The following is a 19,583-nucleotide window of genomic DNA, read 5'->3' on the forward strand; positions in this document are numbered from 1 at the left end:
GGAGCCTCCTGTGTTTCAGTGCCTCTTGTTCTGCCACTGAACACCAGTAAAAAAAGCCATTTCATTTTCTTTACACTGTCCCTTCAGATTTTTACATATCCCCAGATATCTTCAGGTATTTCAATACTAAATCTCAGCAGAATAAAGCCAAACTGTGGCTACCATGTGTTTTCTCTAAGATTTTGGCTGGTTCAAAGAAATTCAACTTTGTATTTGATTCCATCTGTTCTGTCATAGCCAATGGCATGCAACTTTGGGAGATTTAAAAATGCATTTTTTACAGGTGTCATTGAATATTACAGACAAATGCTTAGGGATATTTCACAGGAGTAAACTAGGTCGAACTATTTTTAAACTAAAGCAACTCCAAAAAAAAAGGTGCACCTTTAGAGAAAAAGCTTCTACCCCACCAATCATGCAATCCAACACAATCTGAAGTATCAGAATTCCTAACATACCTTCTGCTTTTGAGCTGCCCGATTTTTTTCATCCGACATCCTTTCTGTGGTATTTTTCAGGGAGTGTGACGACAGACGAAGGGGTGCTTTGGAATGAGAAGGAGTGGTAGGGACTTGAACAAGCACAGAACCATCTCTTTTTACATCAGGGACATCCTTTCCCAGAGAGACTGTCTCAATCACCCGGAGATTGGGACGCGTGGGGTTTGCTGACATGGCCATAGTAAGAAGACCGTGAGCTTCTGGTAGCGTAGGATTAGGCTGCTGGGCAGGGGGGTACATGGGCCAGCCAGGGGCTGCATATGCCATATAATGCCCATATGCATCATATCCTGCAGGAGCCATTGTGGGAGGGGGATAGTTTTGGGAAATTTGAGCAGCAGTGTAGTGGGAATAGTTGGGAATTTGGTATTGGGAAACAGAAGTAGGTGTAGGTGGCAAACTAGCAGGAGTTGGTGGAATTGAAGGAATGAGAGAGACAGAAGGAAGAGGCTGTTCTGGTGCGTGTGGAGGTATCTCCTGTCCCACTGGGTTGCTCTTAGCATAGTCTGATTTGTGAAGAGAGGACGCATCTTTGGGCTGCGGGAAGGAGCCCGGAGGCGACGCTGAACGCTGCTGGCCTGACTCAGGAGAACGAGTGTCACTGCGGCTGCGGCGCAGCTCCCAGGTGTCCAGCCTGCGAGCGTCCGAGGAGCGGCGATCCGGAGAACGAGACGCCAGCTTTTTGCCATGAAGGCGCTCCTGGGTACGAACAGCCAGTTTGCCAATTTCAGCAACACCAATGTCAAGTCCAATGGTTTTGAGCAAGTCGTGGATCTTTGCGTACTCTGCGTTTGGCTCTTCTAAAGGATCCATCTTGACAGCTGGAGCAGGAGAGGGAGGTGGGCTCATTTTCTGTATTATTATCTCATTGCCACAACTCACTGGGGGCTTCTCTATGGGGAGAGATTCAATTTTGGTCTCTTCATCCTCATCGCCATAAAGAAATTTCTCTTCGTCCTCAATGTCAGGAAAGCTACGCCTCCTCTTCTCCTGAGCACTGACAGAATCAGCCATCATGCCCAGAATTCGGGAGAAACCACTGCCATCCTGACTGGCCCTCTCATGAGGCAGCAGGAAGTCAGTATGGCGATCGGTGGGCTCTGACTTGGGTTCTACTTTTTCTTTGTGACTTAAGAAGCTTCCAAACTTCTCTTCAAATATCAAAGTGTCTTTGGGAGGCCCAGAGAGTGGGTTCCACTCACACAAACCTTCATGCAACTCCTTGTCTGAAGCCTCCACAAGAGAGCCTTGGTTAAACCGTTTGAGAAAGTTTTCCACTTCAGAAGCAAAAGGAGCTACGTCGTTGCTCTGGGGCAAAGAAGACTGACTAGAAAGAAGAGGAAGATCCTTGCTGGGGCCTGGACTGCTTGAAAAGCCCTCGGGCTGAAAGAGAGAAGATACTATTTACTTCTAAGGCGCTATGCACCTCACAGAACAAAGGAACATGTTCATTTCTCCTTCAGTTCACAGCTGAATAAAAGTGTTAGAAGAGACAATATGCAGTTGAAAGAGAACACAGAAGATTACAAACCAAGTTGCCCGATGATTCTGGAATGCCCTGTCCAACAATGAATGCTTATCTCAGAGAACACACAAAATCACAATTATATTTCAAACTTTTTGCAAGCATAAGAACTGAAAATTAAAAACTGAAACCCTGTTACATCATTTTGGATATGCTTTGAGTTTAGTCATAGTCACATAGGATTTCAATACCTTAAGTCAGATAAAAACTACTGCATTGAGGTTATTCTCAGTCACTTCTTCAGATATTCATAATTAATGCCATATTAAAGAGCATTTCCAGTAATAGGTATGGAATGGGATGCTCAGTATCTGAGCACTCCTGAGATAAGTATGTCACTATCAAACCAACACTGATCAGTAAAACAGGCAAATCAAAGTGATGTGTTAAAACACAAAAAGTCAGTTTATCACAGTAGTCACAGACATTTATCTGTGCATTGCTCTAATTTGGAGATTCAAATTTGGTATAGGTTTGGTACAAATTAAGTCCCAAACCTATAGTTCCAAACCTGATCCCAGCCTATAGTTCAAATGGAAAAAAATTAAGAAATTTAAAAGTTTTCAAACAGAGGTACTGAAGAAGCATTAGGCAGTTCTCTAAGTCTATAAAGAAACAAGAAAGAGACACTGCTACAGGGGAAGAGCTTCAATCAATATCCTGACTGCCTGTGGTACTATGAGACAATGAGACCCAGTTTTTCTTTGAAAGCTAGCCCAGATCTCTGCATCATGGGTTGAATTTCCACAAAGACATTTTATTCTGTCTCAGACTATATATATATATGGGGGTGTGTGTGTGTGTATATATATATATATATATATATATATATATATATAGGGTGTATATATATATATGATTCCTGATTAAATGCCATAACCATTTAACGTTTCTAAAGCACTTCAAACTTTTACAGCCCTGCAGAAAGATACCTGTCCTCTTAAGGAAAGGGAAACAAAGATTTGGCTTTCCTATTTTGGAAAGCAAACTAACATTCTGTATCATGAAGTAACTGTTTTGGAAAGTAGAAGCACATAGACAGACATAAAGAGACCAAACCTGAACAGCAGACTCTACTTCCATCTCTACTCGTTTCTTCAAGATAGATTTTTTGGGCATGGGTGGGATTTCTTCAGGCCTGTATGTATAGCGAGGCTCAGAAGTCTGTAGTGTGTTAGTCAAGCCAGGGATGGTGTAGCCAGTGCCTGAAACATCATGATTCAAGTTTCTGCTGCGCTCTTCCTCTTCTCTTTTCCTCCTTGCACGGTCAAGCTCTCGGAATTCTTCATTCAGGTATGACGGGCTCAGGCTTCTACTACGGCTGCGGCTTCGCCTGCGGTAGTTCCGCGTTCCTGACGAGAAGCCCTGATGCTCTGTGCTCACACCATGCATCTTCTCATCCTTTTCATACCGTGGGCGCTTTATTTCTCGGCCCCTCTCCTCTGCCCTCAGTGGGTAGGGGGATCTCCTCAGTTTGTCACCATCTCTGTCAGATGCGCGAGGCAGCTCCTCCCGGCGGCCGTAGTGCGGGCTGTAATCTGAGCGGTGCAGGAAAACATCTCGGCTGCGGTAGTCCTCATTGTGCCTTGGGATGAAGGGACTCAAAGGCTGATCTTCATGGGCTGGGTATCTCTCAAGGCTGCGAGGACACGTGAGGCCTCTAGTGAATATTGGACCATCAGCCACATCATCCCTGTGTGAGAGAAACACAGAACAGAAGTATTTGAATCAGGTTAAATAAAGTCTTACTCCTACTCAAGGGTAAGAAATTTCCAAACCAGTTTCAAAATAACATCTCCCTTACTAAACAGAACCAACATTTTATGTACTTAAAATGCAGGGTAGAGAGGGAGAATTCTTTTTAATGGTACTGTACATCCCTCCTAGGAAGTTACCTGCAAATGCAGTGACATGAACAATTCAACTCATACTGAGGAATTAGAGCCTTGAAAAATTGATAGGATGGATTAGTTTCTGTGAATGTGAGAGACTACACATTTTAAAAAACCCTTACTATCATATTTCAGACCACAATCCCTTTCCTCGCCTCTCCCAGTCAGATGCCAAGGTCAGATTTCCTATGAATTATTCAAGGTATAATTCAGTTTCACACTGGCAAATGCAACCAGATCCTTTTTTTATCTTCAGCTGTGGACAAGGACCACAAATTCTACCAACATTTACTTTTGCAACAGATATGCAGACAGCACTGTCACTAATCACATGAACCCCATAACTAAAAAGAAGCACAGTTTCTGGTATCTATAAACCAAGGAAATTAAGTGTAATGGTACCATTCTTCTGTGCCAGCCTCTCTGCATTATTACAGTGGATGGTGCAACTGTCACAACATCAGAATAACCAGCTTCTTCTCTTGGAATATCTACTTTTGGACCAACTCCTACAGACACCTACAATTAGGGGTACTGTTTTGGCTAAGGCCTTTTCCTTGATGCCTAAAAACTTTTCTGCAGCTTCTCTTCAGATAAGGCAGAAACAAACCAAACCACTTTAAAAGCTACAATCTGCTGGTTTTACTTATTGATATTTCAAAATCTAGCAAGATCGTCCAAGAAAGAAAATGTGCTCCCTAAGTGACATCAATGAGACAGAAGACTCTTTCCTGAGTGAATCAATTTGAGATAAACTATGGATAATGGCCTGAATCCACAAAAATCACCTCCTCCTACTCCAAAAGGTCCCTCCATAGATTTGAGAAGGGACAAAATCAAGTCATGCCAGAAGACATCTTCAGAAAAATCTGCAAATAAATTACAGCCCCAGTTTTTCACAACAGACTAAAGAATAGCAGAGATGCACAGACAAGGTCTTTTTCCTGGGTATTTTCATAGTTTACACATGCATATTTAAGAACAAAATCAACACAAAACTTCACTTTACCTTGCATCATTGCAAAGCATTTATTAGGTACTTTATCAGTCCAACACATCTTATAAAACAAATCTGGCATGCACCTGTACCCATTGTATTACATGGTATCTTTCCAGTTTTCAGCAAACTACACATATCCACCTCCTCCAAAAGCACAAAAACATCTACAAATAGCTAAATTAAATTTCATAAATAAATGTTGGTTTCACCACCTACATAAAGGTATGTCTATTTCCAGTGGCACGTTTTCTGAGAGCCTGCTAAACCTGTACAAGCTGCATGAACACACTTGATGGAGTAACAGCTATGTTTCACCATATACCTTCAGCTGATTTTTGTGCAAATAAAATTATTTAGATGCATGTCTGACAGCTGTTGCCTACAATTCAAACTGACTGCAGTGACAAAGCACAGGAATTTTTAATCATACTTTGGAAAGAAAGGAACAGCAAATCTATTGTATTTAAAACTAGCAAGACATTCCAAATACACTTTGAACAGCTAAAATGCAAATTTAAAACCTGAAAATTAAATACAGCTGTGGGAAAAATTATTTCTTGCCTTACAGAATTCTTTGAAACATGTTTTCTGTGCATACAGTCCAATAGAGTTACATCCCTCTTAACTGGTTTGCATGCTTTCAGCCAATGAAGTTCACTACTAGCTACTGCATCCTCGAGAGAGGATACAAGGTGGTACCACTGTGACCATCCCAATTCCTTCACCAACAAAGAATCCATGAATCACTGGAACTTGCAGTTTCAGAGATGGAAAACAGACCACAGGCTACACACACATGATGCCTCAGAGACCTACAACTAGTGTAAGGTAATTTACTTTGTGGTGTATTTATTCACATACACAGAAATAGAAATAAATAGTGGTATTCTGCTGTCAGCAATCAACAGGACTCCACTTTAATACACAGTCTCTGAATAGGGAGTCAGATGAGCTGTTCATATTCCAGCCAACTGTTACTCTTGATATCATGCCAAAAAAACGCTATTTCAGAACACAGCCTAATGCAGACCAAGTCTCTGCAGTGATTTGGTCTATCTTTTGTATTAACCTCAGATGAAAGAATTGGTGGGATACTCTCTAGAGCTTGTGCCAGCACAGATAGTAGTAGAATGTCTTAAAAATACTGAGAGCTGTACAGATGGAAGACGGGGAGAGAGAAAAAGATTTATTTCTCACTTTGACAGATTGAGGTTCTGGAAGACAAAAAAACCACTTATTGGTCCAAGCAGGAAACTGAAGCTGCTTAGGTGACCTTGACCTCACAGTCCAGCAGCATTCAGTGTGCCTATTTAGACATGTGCAGGAGACCAGCTTCCCTAGAAACATGGGGCAAGCTCTTACAGATGTTATAGGACAGACCTGCATGGGAACAAACACCCTTAGAAAGTCTCCTCAGACATCCTGAACATCCACTGCTGCAGGAGACTCTAAAAGCCTCCCTGATTTCTCTCCTTTGGTATTTATTTCCTTTATAGACTAATGAATCTCTCTATCATCCCAAGGCCCTGTAAATTACAGAGAATAATGTGTCAAAGTGATTGCTTGAAATATCAAAGTAGAGTAGTTAGCAAAAATAGCTGAGAATAACTAAATTCAGAATTATTTGCTCCAATTACATCAAAATACTTTAGGAAACACTTTTTTCTTTTGTCTTTTTTTTTTTTTTAATTAGAGTAAGAATGTACCACACACAAAATAAAAATGTGATAGAAGCAGTAACAGACCATTTTACAGCCCAGTGATAGACATAAAGTCAGTGTCCCAGTACCAGGGCAGCCTCTCAGGGAAGGGAAAAAATACATGATGAAAAATACCTGATAAACAATGTTCTTAATCAAAAACCAAGTGTCTTTTGAAAACAAATAAAATGGCTAGCAGTGAAGAAACTTAGAATTCAGAAGCAGTACCTAGACAATTTAGGAAAAGCTAACAGGTGACTTGGTTGTCACATACTTTAAGCTTCTGGACAACGGGCAACACTCAGAAAAGCGCAGCCAGCACAGATTAGACAAAAAACCCAAATGTAACAACATGAAGTTCTTGCATACTTACACTACAAATACAAGGAAGTCATTTAATGATTAAACTCTACATGGTCTCACTTTATCTTCTTCTCATTCTAACTCATCTGTCACTTTTAAACCTTCTCTGGAGTCTATTCTTACCATTCTGTTTCGCATCTATGGGTTCTGTAATAGAGAAGTCAACTTTTGTGATTTCTCACTCTTACATTAAATAAACTGCACTATACCTGATGTTATTTCTAACCATGCATCAGCACCACAGAAGAGGTTAAATCTAAAATCTCACCTGAGAACATGAAGCAATGGGACAAACACCACCATCCACTGCCCCCTCAAATGTACCTAATTTGCCAGAGAAGTGCCAGTTCCCAACATATCACTTCCTTTTCCTTCCAACCACTGTACTCTCCCTGAGCATACACACTCATTTCATTTACAAGATTGCAGACTGCACAGGGGATTTACAAATCAAACACTGATGCCAGGAGAACTGAGGTAAAGGCATAAAAGTGACAGTAGCAAAACCCAAACTCTCATTTGTTTTTCTACACCTGCTGAAACTTAACTTTACACCTGAGAAAGACAGGAAATTCATTTCTTCTGCTCACTTCCCTCTCTCTCATATTTTTTTTAACAGTTGATGATATTTGCATCAAAAATGGAAGTGGTAATGGTTTTTGCTGTGCTGGATGCTTATCCCTGACCTGAAAGTGCAACTGTATGCTCCAGGGCACAAGCTATGCCATCTTTAATTTTGCAATTCAAAACAAAGAGAATTATTTGCACAGTTTTCTGATTTTCTTTCCCCAGATTATACTGGTTCTCCTACTGAAGGCAAAGAGTTCCTAATTCTATTTCTAATATTTACACTTCACTCTTCACAGCAGTGAAGTATTTTAACACAAAAGAATTCTCTCCATTAACTGTTTCTCTCCAATTTCAGTCAAGGGATCCTAAGAATTCTAACACTTCCTTTATAATGTATGAGACTGTCTGACTATGTTCTCTTCTGCAAGGTTTTTAAAGTCAAAATAATAATCTCCTTCAAGCTGCTTTAGAGTTTTCTTCTAGACTAGTCTCAAAAATCAGGAAAGTAGACAATTAAATGGGGAAGTTGAAGCTTTACATCATCTTTATACTAAACAACCTTCCTTTCAGTAAGGACTAGGTAGGTTCATAAGAAACAGAAGGTGGCTGAAGCAGTGAAATGTCAAATGAAGTGTCTCCATGTGACATCCACCCTTAAGGGGAAGGAAGCACTGGAGGGATTGACATCACATACCCTTCTGCAATATATCATGTGCATGCTTAGTTAATATGGGATTTAGAAGCAGCTGACAAAATTAAAGAACTATCTGTTTAGAGTTACACAGGCAGAGACTTTTGTTCAGGAATTCTCTGTACCACAACTTGCAAGAGGCTGGGGAAATACTCCTGGGAAGCACCACTACATGCTTACCCTCATTCCCTAGGCATTCAGTGGGCTAATGAGATGTTTGATCTCATCCAACAGAGCCATTCCCACGCAGTTTCACCCAGGTGAATCCCCACGAGCAGAGGAGCATACCTGTCACTCAGGTTATCAATTGGTGAGCCCAGTCTATCAGGCAGCCTCCTTCGCTCCGGCGTGCCAATGCAATAGCGGTCATTACCAACAGTAATCCGCAAACTGTGCTCCAGGGAAGACTCAGAGCGGAGACTCGGAGAGCGCCTCTGTAAATTGAAGAGAGAGTGCAAGCCCATCAATCAGGGGATTTTAATCTCAGCCACAGAAAGGAAAGTGATTCTGCTCTGCTTAATAAATTCGACTTGGGGAGATGGCTCAATTAAAAAAATCAAACTAGAAGAACAACTGTTCCAAATACTTCAATTCTATTTAGTTACTAAATAAAGGGGAGGGTATTGACTGCATTTAACTTCTCATCCCAGGTGCTAACAACATGCTCCATATTGAAATTACCTAAAAATTTTCAACTCAAAAATACATTTCATAAATCCCCATTTTGGAAGATGTAAAATCAAAGAGAAAGTCACAAAGTTCCAAATTTACTGCTGTTCTCCTTTCTTTGTAGAGAAGAAGCAGCTAAATAAACATTGCATAAAAAACAGTGCCAGGAATTTCTGAATAAAGTGTCTGGATTTCTGGCCCTTTACAACTTTAGTAACAACATGAACCAGTGTAAACAAAGATTTTCCTTGCAGTGATGTTTTTAACAGTTTTCCTCACCTCATGCTGCTTTCAGCAGATAAGCACAACATAATACTAAAAACCAATGCCACTAGAAACACCTTCTATAGGTGTCTAAAATTCCCATTATCATTATTTAAAGCTGGTAAAGATAAACCAGAGTAAACTAAATAAACTTGCCTCGGAAAAACCTACAGCAGAGAAGACCTGAGCTCATTGCCTCTACACAGACCTTCCTTTGTACACATACACAGTACACAAAACACCATCACTGTTAAATTATGCTTAACTAGTAGTTATGCCTCACATTATTCTAGAATATAGCACCGGAATACAGAACTGATCAGAGTTAAGGGGAGTTCCATAAGAAACAGGTGAGACTGCCTAAAGACAGAGATACTTGATTTGCTTTTTTAAACCAACACAATATAGATTCTGCCTAACAGGAAGCAGTGAACCAGCTTCAGTTCTGCCAAACCAGTCATGCACTGCACACTGCTTTTACTGCTGAAAACTGCAGTAGCAAGCAGCAGGTGCACTGAGTGTCCAACATCCACCCTGAGAGCATGCAGCAGGTTCAGCTCAATCCTCCAAGAGACCAAAGGAACAGTACATAATCTCCAACAAAAGCAAAAGAATTGCTTTACAAGTTTACCTAATAAAATTCACTTGCACTACAAATCTGTACTAGAATCCATTAGGCATATAGCTTTATTCTAAGCTAACATATTAGTGATTTCTGTTTTGTTCACTAAGTTGAATCCCAGCATTTATCAGAACACACTTTAATTACTTTTGAAGACCAACTGCCCTGTCCAGCACAATTGTCCAGCCCTGCAACAGCCTGGCTGAGAAACAACATATTCAAGGTGCATGCGTCTCATACAAACACATTCTGACTTGTGCCCATTGTAACACTGAATTTTGCTGGCTGCCTCAAGAAATTACTATCTTCAAGGCCATCTTCTCATCATCAAGACTGGGCATACAAATGACAATCACCTCCACTGAAGACAGTGAAGTGATGGTTACATCTCAGAACAAATTCTGAGCAAAGGAAAGAAATAGTTTACATTCAGAATGTTTGGGATGTTTGGATTGCTTATGACTGATCTATACAAATTGCCCAGAGACAGCAGTTAGGGCAGTAAATATTTGATCTTCATGATTTTTTTAATATTTTTTTTTAATTGGAGAAGCTCCACGTTTTTTTGTATCTGGAGCACTGAACACTACCACTAGTCATACCTATGTGTACACTGCACTGCATTTTTCTTCCTTCCTGCTCTGCCACCTAAACCACAGTTACCACTGCCGTATTACTGAACAGGTGGCATACCTGCTTGTCATTTCTCCATCCTCTGTTGACCCCACATGCTCCAGTCCTCTAATCTCAGCCAATTTTCTTACAAGAAAGCAAAGAAGCTAAAACCTTTAAAAAGAACAAGCACGCAGGTCAGCAGGGATAAATAAAAGCAGTATGTGTCAGCCTTGCAAGAACAAATGAAAGTCTGCCAAAATCTCTCACTGTAAAGCCCTGACCTTCCTCTCCTCCATTACATTTCTCAGTACTCACCCCAAACCTTTGCTGTCACTCCACGTTCTTCCAATCACCACAGTTTTCCTCAGCTATTAAGAAACTAACACCATCCCTGCTTACAGCATCCAATACAGGGCTCCACTGCCTGCATCCCAGTTATGCACAACAAACTGTGCAACAATGCTGTAACCTGGAAATACATGTACTCCATCTCACAAATAATAATATTTTTTTTAAAATCTCAACAACAAAAAAACCAAACCAAAACAACTCCCAGAAATAAGAAAATTTAGTAAGAAATCTCTGAGGCTGCTGCTTTCATACCTGAATTCATATATAGGATAGGGACAATGACCTGGAACTTGTACTCAAATTCATTTTCTCCATTTCAACCCCATGCCCTTATCCCATCAGTGTCTTCATTCTACATATTACATCTCCCACCCTTATGCATATATTCCTCTCTTTCAAGTCCTCCCTCCTCACTGCAACCTAAATTCCTCTTCCTTGGGCTTCTGAATTCATGTCCTCTCAGTGACAGCTCCAAAATCCCACTTACTAATATATATGTGTAACTTCCCAAATCTGCACATTTCATATTCTCAAGCTTCTGAAGAGAAGAGTCTTAAGTCATAAAATCTTAAAAATTTAATTAAAACTTTACCCTGACCAGTCATGATAACCCAAAATATCTGCTGTCTGCTCTGTTTCCATCACATTTAGTGCCACTCGTTGGAAAATGACAGCGTAATCCCAGCTTTTATGTTTCTCTAATTAACACTACTTTTGTAAACAGTACTCTTAAAAAAATAAAACAAACCTAAATACGTATTTTATGCTTTCTAACATCACTTTGAAGAAGAAGTAGTGTCAGTTCTCAGTCAAACACCTGTTGGGGAACAAAAGCTTCCATGGAAAAAATGTGGATATTACACTCTAAGAATTACTTACAGCGGGCTTTACCAAACGCAAGAGTCAGCACAATATAGGTTGAAGAACTCTATTTAATTGTCTCAAGATCTCTTACTGTGACAATTGCTTCCTACAGAAGGGCTTTCCTTAAATGCAGTAATCCTGTAAATAAACAAAAAATCCATTTGGCTCATCAGTACAGCATTAGCTAACCTGCTAATAACCTGCTAATGCCGCCTAATTTCTAGGATAAATAGTTTCTCAATCCTTCTCTGAAGTTTCAACAGGCAAGAAAAAATCATCAATCTGTAACAATTTGCTGAGATGACTGATTTAACTTGAGCCAGGAGGGTGCAAAGTAACACAAGAAGAGCAGCGTTTGTCAAAAATAATGTTCGTGTAAAGTGGACATTTTTGGTGGCCTTCCCCCCGATCAAAGAGGAATGAGAGGCTTCTAGTAAAATCTCCTAGATCAAATTTCTCCAAGTCTGGACTACCAACACAGTCAGCAGCATTGAAAGTTTTGTTACAGCCAGCACAGGTTCACAGCCTATCGTGGATACAATGAAATGGGAGACTGAGTGATGAAGTCAGTTTAAGAAAGTTCTGTCCTGTATCCCAGGTTTGCCGCCCATCAGTTGTGAACATGCAACTGTCCATCAAGCCACAACACAAACTGACATGAATCAGACAGAAAAACATTTCCTCTTTAAAAACTACTTATTTTCATCGTGGATATTATTAGTAATGCAATTTGCAAGGGCACACAAAGGAAACTAAAGAGGATGGAGATAAGGGTGAAATACCACGTGAAAACAAATGGCCAGAGGCAAGTTTCATAGCCTGGCCTGGCTTAACTGTCCAAGATAACATTATCTTCCTGCATCTCCAGGGCAACTCACCTTTCAGTAAGAAATAACACCAATACCTGAATTTTAATGCCGCTACAATCACCTGTGACCTCTTCTATGGCTGCGGCTCCAAAGAAATCGGTAAGAACCTGTATCACCATGATAAAGGGCAATCCCCATTCTCCCTTGGGAGAGTCCCATCAGGCGATGGACCAGGAGTTAACACACTTTTGTTGGACTTTCAGCTACATTGCTTCCTCACATCAGCCCACCCTGCCACTCACAAATCCACGTCTGAGCACACGGGAGAGGGCAGAATATGCTACAAAGCAAGAGGGAAAGGCGAGTACACTGTTCTTTGCAACTGCATGTGTGCTGGATTGAGTGACCATGCAACCACTGCCTAGAGTACCCCAGTACGGAAATCTTTTCTTCACGGTAGCACAAATGCACAATGAACTTTCTACACACCACAGCTCAGAATCACCAGACAAAACAATCACTGCAGCAAGGAGCAAGAAGACAAAATCTAGGTGAGCCAATCCCGCAAAAAGAAAAAAAAAAGTCACGCCAAAAAAAAAAAAAAAAAAAACCAAAAAACTTCACACTTTGATTTATGACGAATGTGTCTGCATCCAAGATGCCATCCACCACAGACACCAAAACAGAGCTTCGCTTGCCCAAATCAGACTTTGCCAAGACAAAGTGAGAAGACTGGGAGACCCTGTGCACAGCCCCAACTACAAAGCAGTGCCTACCAAAGAATCCCTCTCAAAGACATAAATCAGTAAGAGCCCTCTTTGTACGCCCGCCGTGACAGCAGGAAGAATTCAAAGTACTCATTCAACATGCTGTCTAAAAAGTTATATTCCCGTAAGTTAAACGATATTTATGCACTAAACCCAATGTGTTAAATGGAGGAAAATGACATCCTCTGCCTTAGCGAAAAGACAGCATCATCTTCGAACCTTCTCTAAAATGGCTCTAGCCAGTAAGACAAATAAAAACGCAATGGAAACTAGTGGGAAAACATCACTTAAAATGGAAATTTTTTTTCCCCGTTTGGCTCTCTAAGGAATAGGGGCAAATTGCCGCTCTCCCTCAGCACAGGGAGAGTCCGGGCCGGTGTAATTTTGCAAGGACCTGGCCGCGCCGGCTTAGGGGCTCTGACAGCCGCCCAGGCGGGGGCAGGGCCCGTACCGAGCCCCCTGGGTGCACCGCAGTATTTACCCGGCTGCTGCTGCCGCCGTCTCCGTGCTCGCTGCCCCGGCGGCCCCGGGGCCCGCCGAGCCCCGCTCCTCCCGGCGGCGACGGCAACCTCCGGCTGCGGTGCGGCGACGGGGACCGGCGGCAGGGCCCGCGGTGGCCCGATGGGGAGCGGTGGCGGCGAAGCGGCGGAGGACGGGGCGAAGCGGAGCGCGGCGGCGAGGCGGCGGCACAAGCGGCGGCGGGCATCGGCGGGGGAGGCCGGCCGTGGCCTGGCCCCGGCCCCGATGTGCTGAAGCGGGAGGCGCGGGACGCCGACGAGCCGCCCTCCTTCAGCCGGTGGGAGGAGGACGAGGACGAAGGGCCGGAGCGGCCGCTGCTGGAGCGGTACATGATGGCGCCAGCGGCCCGGGGGTCCCGCGGCTCCTCCGGCCCGGCCCCCCCGGCGTGCGCGCTCCCCGCCGCCCTGCGCGCTCCCGAGCCGGGCGGGGGAGGGGGAGCCCGGGCGGGGGGGGGCGGTGCCTGGGGACGCCCTCACAAAATGGCGGCCGGCGGTCAGGGTGGGAGTTGGGAGGTGCTGCTGCTGTGTTCCGCCGTGCGGCTCCTCTTTGCCTCCCTCCGCGCCCCAGCGGCCGTGACTGGGGCACGCTCGGCTTTGGTGGTTTTTGTTGTTTGGGATTTTTTTCGGTTGTTTGTTTACTTGTTTTTGTTGGGCTTTTGTTCACTCCCCTACGCGCACGCACGGTGCTGCGGAGCTGGTCGGTACAGGTGGTGTTGTCTTCAAGCAGGAGTGTGTTGCAAAGCGAGCCTTGCCTGATCGATGACGGGTGCCGAGGCTGAGCCTCCAGCTCAGAAAACTCCTGAGCCAACTCCCGTGCTCTGGGCTGCCGGGAGCAGGGATGGCAGGGGAGGAAATGGCTTCTTCCCGCCTCCTCCCTCTCCCACCTGAGCACCGACCGCGCTTCCTGCGGGACAGCGGCCGGCACAGCTGCGACTCTTCTGCCACGGCTGAAACATTTCTCTTACTCTGTTCTGGGGCTGTCTCCAGAGAGGAAGGGGGTTTTGGTTTTCAATTAACTAAAATGGGGTAGCGGTCAAAAGAGGTGATAGCAGAGAAATGAAGGTTCTCCTAAAACTCTTCAGCTTCACTTCCAAAATCCACAAGCTTTTATATTTTGATTTGTAATTTGTTCTTAGCTGAATGACATGTGAGGGATTTTATTTGAAGAGCCAGTTGATTTCTGGCTGCAATTCTGCTTGTGTGTTTGGAAATGTATTTGCTCGAACATCACACCATTTTGAAGCATGCTATTTTATAAGTAGTAGCAACAAAGAGCAGCAGGATGATGATCTGTCTGATAAGATATTTCTGCTGGGAGTGGTTTACTACAATTGTAATAAAACTGACCCCCTTTAAGATTTTCTGAATGAGTGCATCACTACCCAGGCTCAGGAAATGCACTCAGTCATCAAAATAAACATGAGCTATTTAAAGACTTATTTTCTGCTACCATTGTCCTCTTCTCACCTCCTTTCTGTCCTAAGGCTTGCAGTGTCCCTCAGCGACCTTAATTCAACTAAGAATTCCTGGGATAAGGACTTCATCTTTGAGGATGTGCAGCACACTGTGAATCTACTTCCTGTGGGACCAATGGATGCTCAGCCTGTTCCAATTAACTACCCTAAGCAACAGACTCAGTGACACCCAGAGAAGCAAAACACTTTGAGATAACCACAAAATTGGTGTGTATTTTGGAACTTCCCCTCTATTTTTTTGCAGGTAGATCACATGCAAGTAGCTTATCCCTGTAAGGAATATACTGTTACCCAAATATGTTCTGTTACTTTATTCAAAGGAGGAACATGTTTTCATGCCTTAGTGTCAGGTGTCTGCATCAAGCACTCAGTCTGACCAACTGAAGTAAATAAAAATAGCTGCGTGTGATCAAAAGTGTGAGAAAAATTACTTGTTTGGTTTTGGACATCTCTTCCATGCTGTTGCTGTTTTTGATGTTAACAGCATTAGTTTTTAACTATAGTTTGATTTTAAAATGGACAAGTAAAAAGCCACAAACCTAAGAAACTCTGCAAAACATTTTTAAATTCAGCTTTCTACAATAGTTGGGCATCTAATACCTAAAAGTTTTGCAAAATGTCAGAAAATAATTTTTTTCTAACTTTTTTGCCTTATAGCCAAAGGAGGTCTACAGGAGTTATTCTGCTGGTTTTTGATCATAGATTTTAGTGGCATTTGGAAGGTGAAAAAGTCAGATAATAAAAACTGAAGAGAAAGTTCATTAAAGTGTCTTATCTGCACACCAATAAGAAAACTGCTCATGGGAGAAGTGGTAGAAAGAAAGCAAACACCCTGTGTGTTGTGATGTTAAAAGAGTTCCTAAGAGAAACATTCCATTTGTTGGAGACTGACCAGTGCTCATTAACATTTTCTAGCACCCTGTCATCTCACTGAGCATTGCCCTACAATTACAATTTATAATTGCAATTTATAAACTCATTTCCAACTAGATGTAGTATCATCTTTTAACCACATGCCTTACAAAGCTAAGTTTATAAAGGGACTGAGCATCCCTAGTGGGGATCCAGTTAAATTATTCCTAAAATCAATACTGAAATCTGAGCCCTATGGTGCAGAGCAAATTGAGACTTCTCACATCTTAGGAAGAGGAAGCACTACAGTTTGTCTCGGGGATTGAGAAAGTTAGGCAAGGTCCTTACCTGCTTTGCAGAGGTTTATGTAACATCTCTGCAACTGGTGCTCTAGGCTCTCACTGGATGACAGAGGTGCCAGTCAGTCTGTTCCAGTAGAAGTTCAGCTCCTGGACTCCTCTTTGGAATTCCAAGGCTCATAGTTGAACTTGCAATTAGCTGCTGCTTGGAGAGGTTTTAGCTAATTGGATGCTGAGGTCAATGTTGGGGTAATAAGGTATCTCTGAATTCTCGTTAGGCCCCAAATAACAAAGGGGAGTAAATGGCATTCAGAAAGAACAGAATAAGAAAAGTTAGGAGTAGCTTTGTATAAACAAGTAAACAGAAATCAGAATTGAAGTTAATTCAGGTTGAACTATTAGGTTAAGAAGCAGACCAGTACAAGAGAAAAAATTTTAATTGTAATTTTTTACCTTCTTGTATGAGTCAAGACTAGATCCAGGGGCATGAGACAATCATCTGATGTGGAATGGCTTGGCTATGAGTAACAACAAAGACAATTTCTGCATTTCTATGACAGAATTGGTGTTCTCATGAGGCGATGCAGTAGAAGATACTCATCTGTCTTCTTGGCATTAATTTTTTTCCCTGGAAAACAGGGCATAATATCTATCTTGTGCCTTCAGGTCCAGGCAAATCAGCGTGTTCATGAAAAATTTTGGACTGAGCCGAGTAATCAAACCTTCCTCGGCTGTGTCGTCATGGAATTTGAGGATGGTTCAGCTGATAGCAGAGTCCTGGCTGGGAGCACAGAAAACACATCCAAACAGACAATTGCTTTCAGAGATTTTACAGCTATAATTACAAGGTTGATAATTCTGAATTTAAGGCTTGTCTAGGCTGGCTTCTGTTTCAGCTCAATATTTACTTATAGCTGGGAAGTGGAATGGGCATGCAGCCTACACTGATTCCCTGAGTCCTGGGATTGGTATTAAGTAATCTGTTACAAAACAAACTCATCAGAAAAGGGGGGGCAGTCTCCCTTTGCCAGATAGTGCTTCCTCACTGGGGATTTATCCATCTAGAGCATTAACAAACTCTGGATAATAGTGAATAAAATCTGGCCTGCATGGCCTGTGGGGGTGGATTAAATTAAACCTAATGTTGGTGGGGTTTTTTTGAATTTTGAATGCTCTGATTTTTTTAATAATTGCCAGGTGTATGATTATTTATAGTGTGCAAGGTACTTTGTATGCAATATCGCCACCACTCCACGTGCCTGCACATCTTAAATCTGTCAGATATGTAGCAGTAGATGGTGTAGGCAGCAATATTCAGGAGCAGGAGAAATAGCCAAAAGGAAGGTGGAAAAGGAGGAATGTCTACTTAAATTCTTGCTGTGATGCTAATGCACTTACAGCAGAACAGGCAAAGTGATTTCAGATCAGTTAAGGTGAGTTGGTATTTTCCTGTAGTTCCTTTTTTAATACCCTTTGTGTTTGTTTTCCCATATGAGTGTAGGCAATGCTGTCTGGACCAAAAAGGAATCTGTGGCATGTGAAAGTTTTCCATCCTTCAGGTGAAGTGATAAAGTTCATGGTTTTGAACCTGAAGAGTTTAGGAGAGATGAGCAAGCAGGATGCAGCACATGAAAAAAGAGAATGCTAAAATACAGAGTGGCTGAATGGAAAAGCTCTGAGAGTGATTAGTTCAGGGGTGAAAGGTTGTTCTTTGTTGATACCCAAGAACTCCTCTGGTATCTTAAGATGTGGAAAGTACTTGTGTAGTTGGTGTTGTGGGTATTTTGAGGGTATCTGGTTGGTTTTGGACATTTTTAAGTTGTTTGGGTTTGTTTGTTTTCATTTGGAAATAAATAAGACATCAGAACCATGAAATCTGAAATCAGCTTCACTTGTGTGCAATTCAGTGCTTCAACCTCACACAACCCCTACTTGCTGTTTTGAGAGTTTGCTGCTTTCACAGCATTTTCATTGAAGGGAAGCTTCCCTGAGCAGAGAGGACATAAAACTCAACTCTCAAGGCCTCCTCAGGAAAGTTAAGTCTAGAAACCTTTGGCTGACCTGTGGAAAAGAGCAGGCTGGCCAAATACAGTGTACAGTGTGAGTAGCTTGGTCATGTAAAGGCAACCTTGTAACTCTGACACACAAAGATTGCTGTCAGGCATGTGAGAAAAGATTATTAAACAAGGAGGGAGGGGAGAGAGAGCCTTGCAGAAAATGCACTCTCCTGCTCCTTTCAAGGAAGCCGTGATTAGAGAGTAGTGTGGCCACTGAGCTCTTGCTCTTAGCTGCTGTTCCACACTCCCTTAGCCAGATTGCTCTGTTTTCTCTGGAAGGTCACTGATACTTTCCTTCCTCAGCACTGCACTGATAACACTCCAAGCTCAGAGAATGCTTTTTGTATCTCTGGTGAGCTGCATGTTGAAAGTAAAGTTTTCTACCTGTGGTGGTTATGTGCTTATTTTCCCTGGCAGGAGCACTGAGGAAGGGTTTGGGACAGTTGAAACATTCAGATCATCTGCTATAAAAATCACCAATAGCAGCTAAAATTGCTAGGTAGTGTGGTGACATTTACAGCACCCTCCTGTTACTGTATAATAGTCCAGAGCAGATGGAGCTGGATATCCTCTCCAGTTTGCTTTCTCTCATCTGGAAAGTTGTGCGTTTACTCCCCCCACCCCAATGCAACACACTCTTATAGTAAAGAATGAGTGTCACATTTGGGGGTGCTGCTTGCATGTGTGTTCATGCTCCAGACAGTCACTGAACACAACACAGGTGAATCAGAGAGGATTTGTTTGCCCTGTGTTATTCAGATGGTTGTGTTAGGTTAACATCATGATCTCTCACTATGCCAGGAGAGCTCTGCCACTGTGAGTAGACCGATGTGTTATTGGCAAGGTGCTCTTATAGTAATGTTATTTTCATCTTGTAGTCTTCTGTCTTACAAGCAAAGAATGCTGTGCCTGTAAAAGTAAATTTATACCTGTAAAAGCACTGCCTGGGCTATACCTGCTGATGTTTGGGTAACACAGTGGTCCATAAATATTCCTGTCCTGGTTGACACAGTGACACTGCAAGTCTGTAATGTGCATCCGGTGTCTGTCAGTGTGTGTGAAAAATGCGTATTTTATGATTGGCTTTTTGCAAATATTAAAATGAATATTATATGTGTTATGTAGAAAGTTATACTGTATTAATTTTCTTAAGTAGTGTGTTATAGTTTTAGGTTATAAC

The 19,583-nt window shown here is 42.3% G+C and overlaps 1 protein-coding gene across 1 annotated transcript in view; it reads right to left on the reverse strand.

Annotated features, from left to right (window-relative positions):
• The window catches only part of ZNF318 (zinc finger protein 318), a 32,253-nt gene extending 18,164 nt beyond the window's left edge, over positions 1-14,089 (reverse strand). Inside the window, 4 exon segments of the mRNA XM_036379852.2 lie at positions 459-1,883; positions 3,085-3,718; positions 8,530-8,675; positions 13,684-14,089. Coding sequence (XP_036235745.2) covers positions 459-1,883; positions 3,085-3,718; positions 8,530-8,675; positions 13,684-14,052 — 2,574 coding nt within the window. The 5' untranslated portion in view covers positions 14,053-14,089.
• Positions 14,090-19,583: the final 5,494 nt, after the last annotated feature.

Source organism: Molothrus ater, chromosome 3 (assembly GCF_012460135.2).
Source record: "Molothrus ater isolate BHLD 08-10-18 breed brown headed cowbird chromosome 3, BPBGC_Mater_1.1, whole genome shotgun sequence".
Classification (NCBI taxonomy): Eukaryota; Metazoa; Chordata; class Aves; order Passeriformes; family Icteridae; genus Molothrus; species Molothrus ater.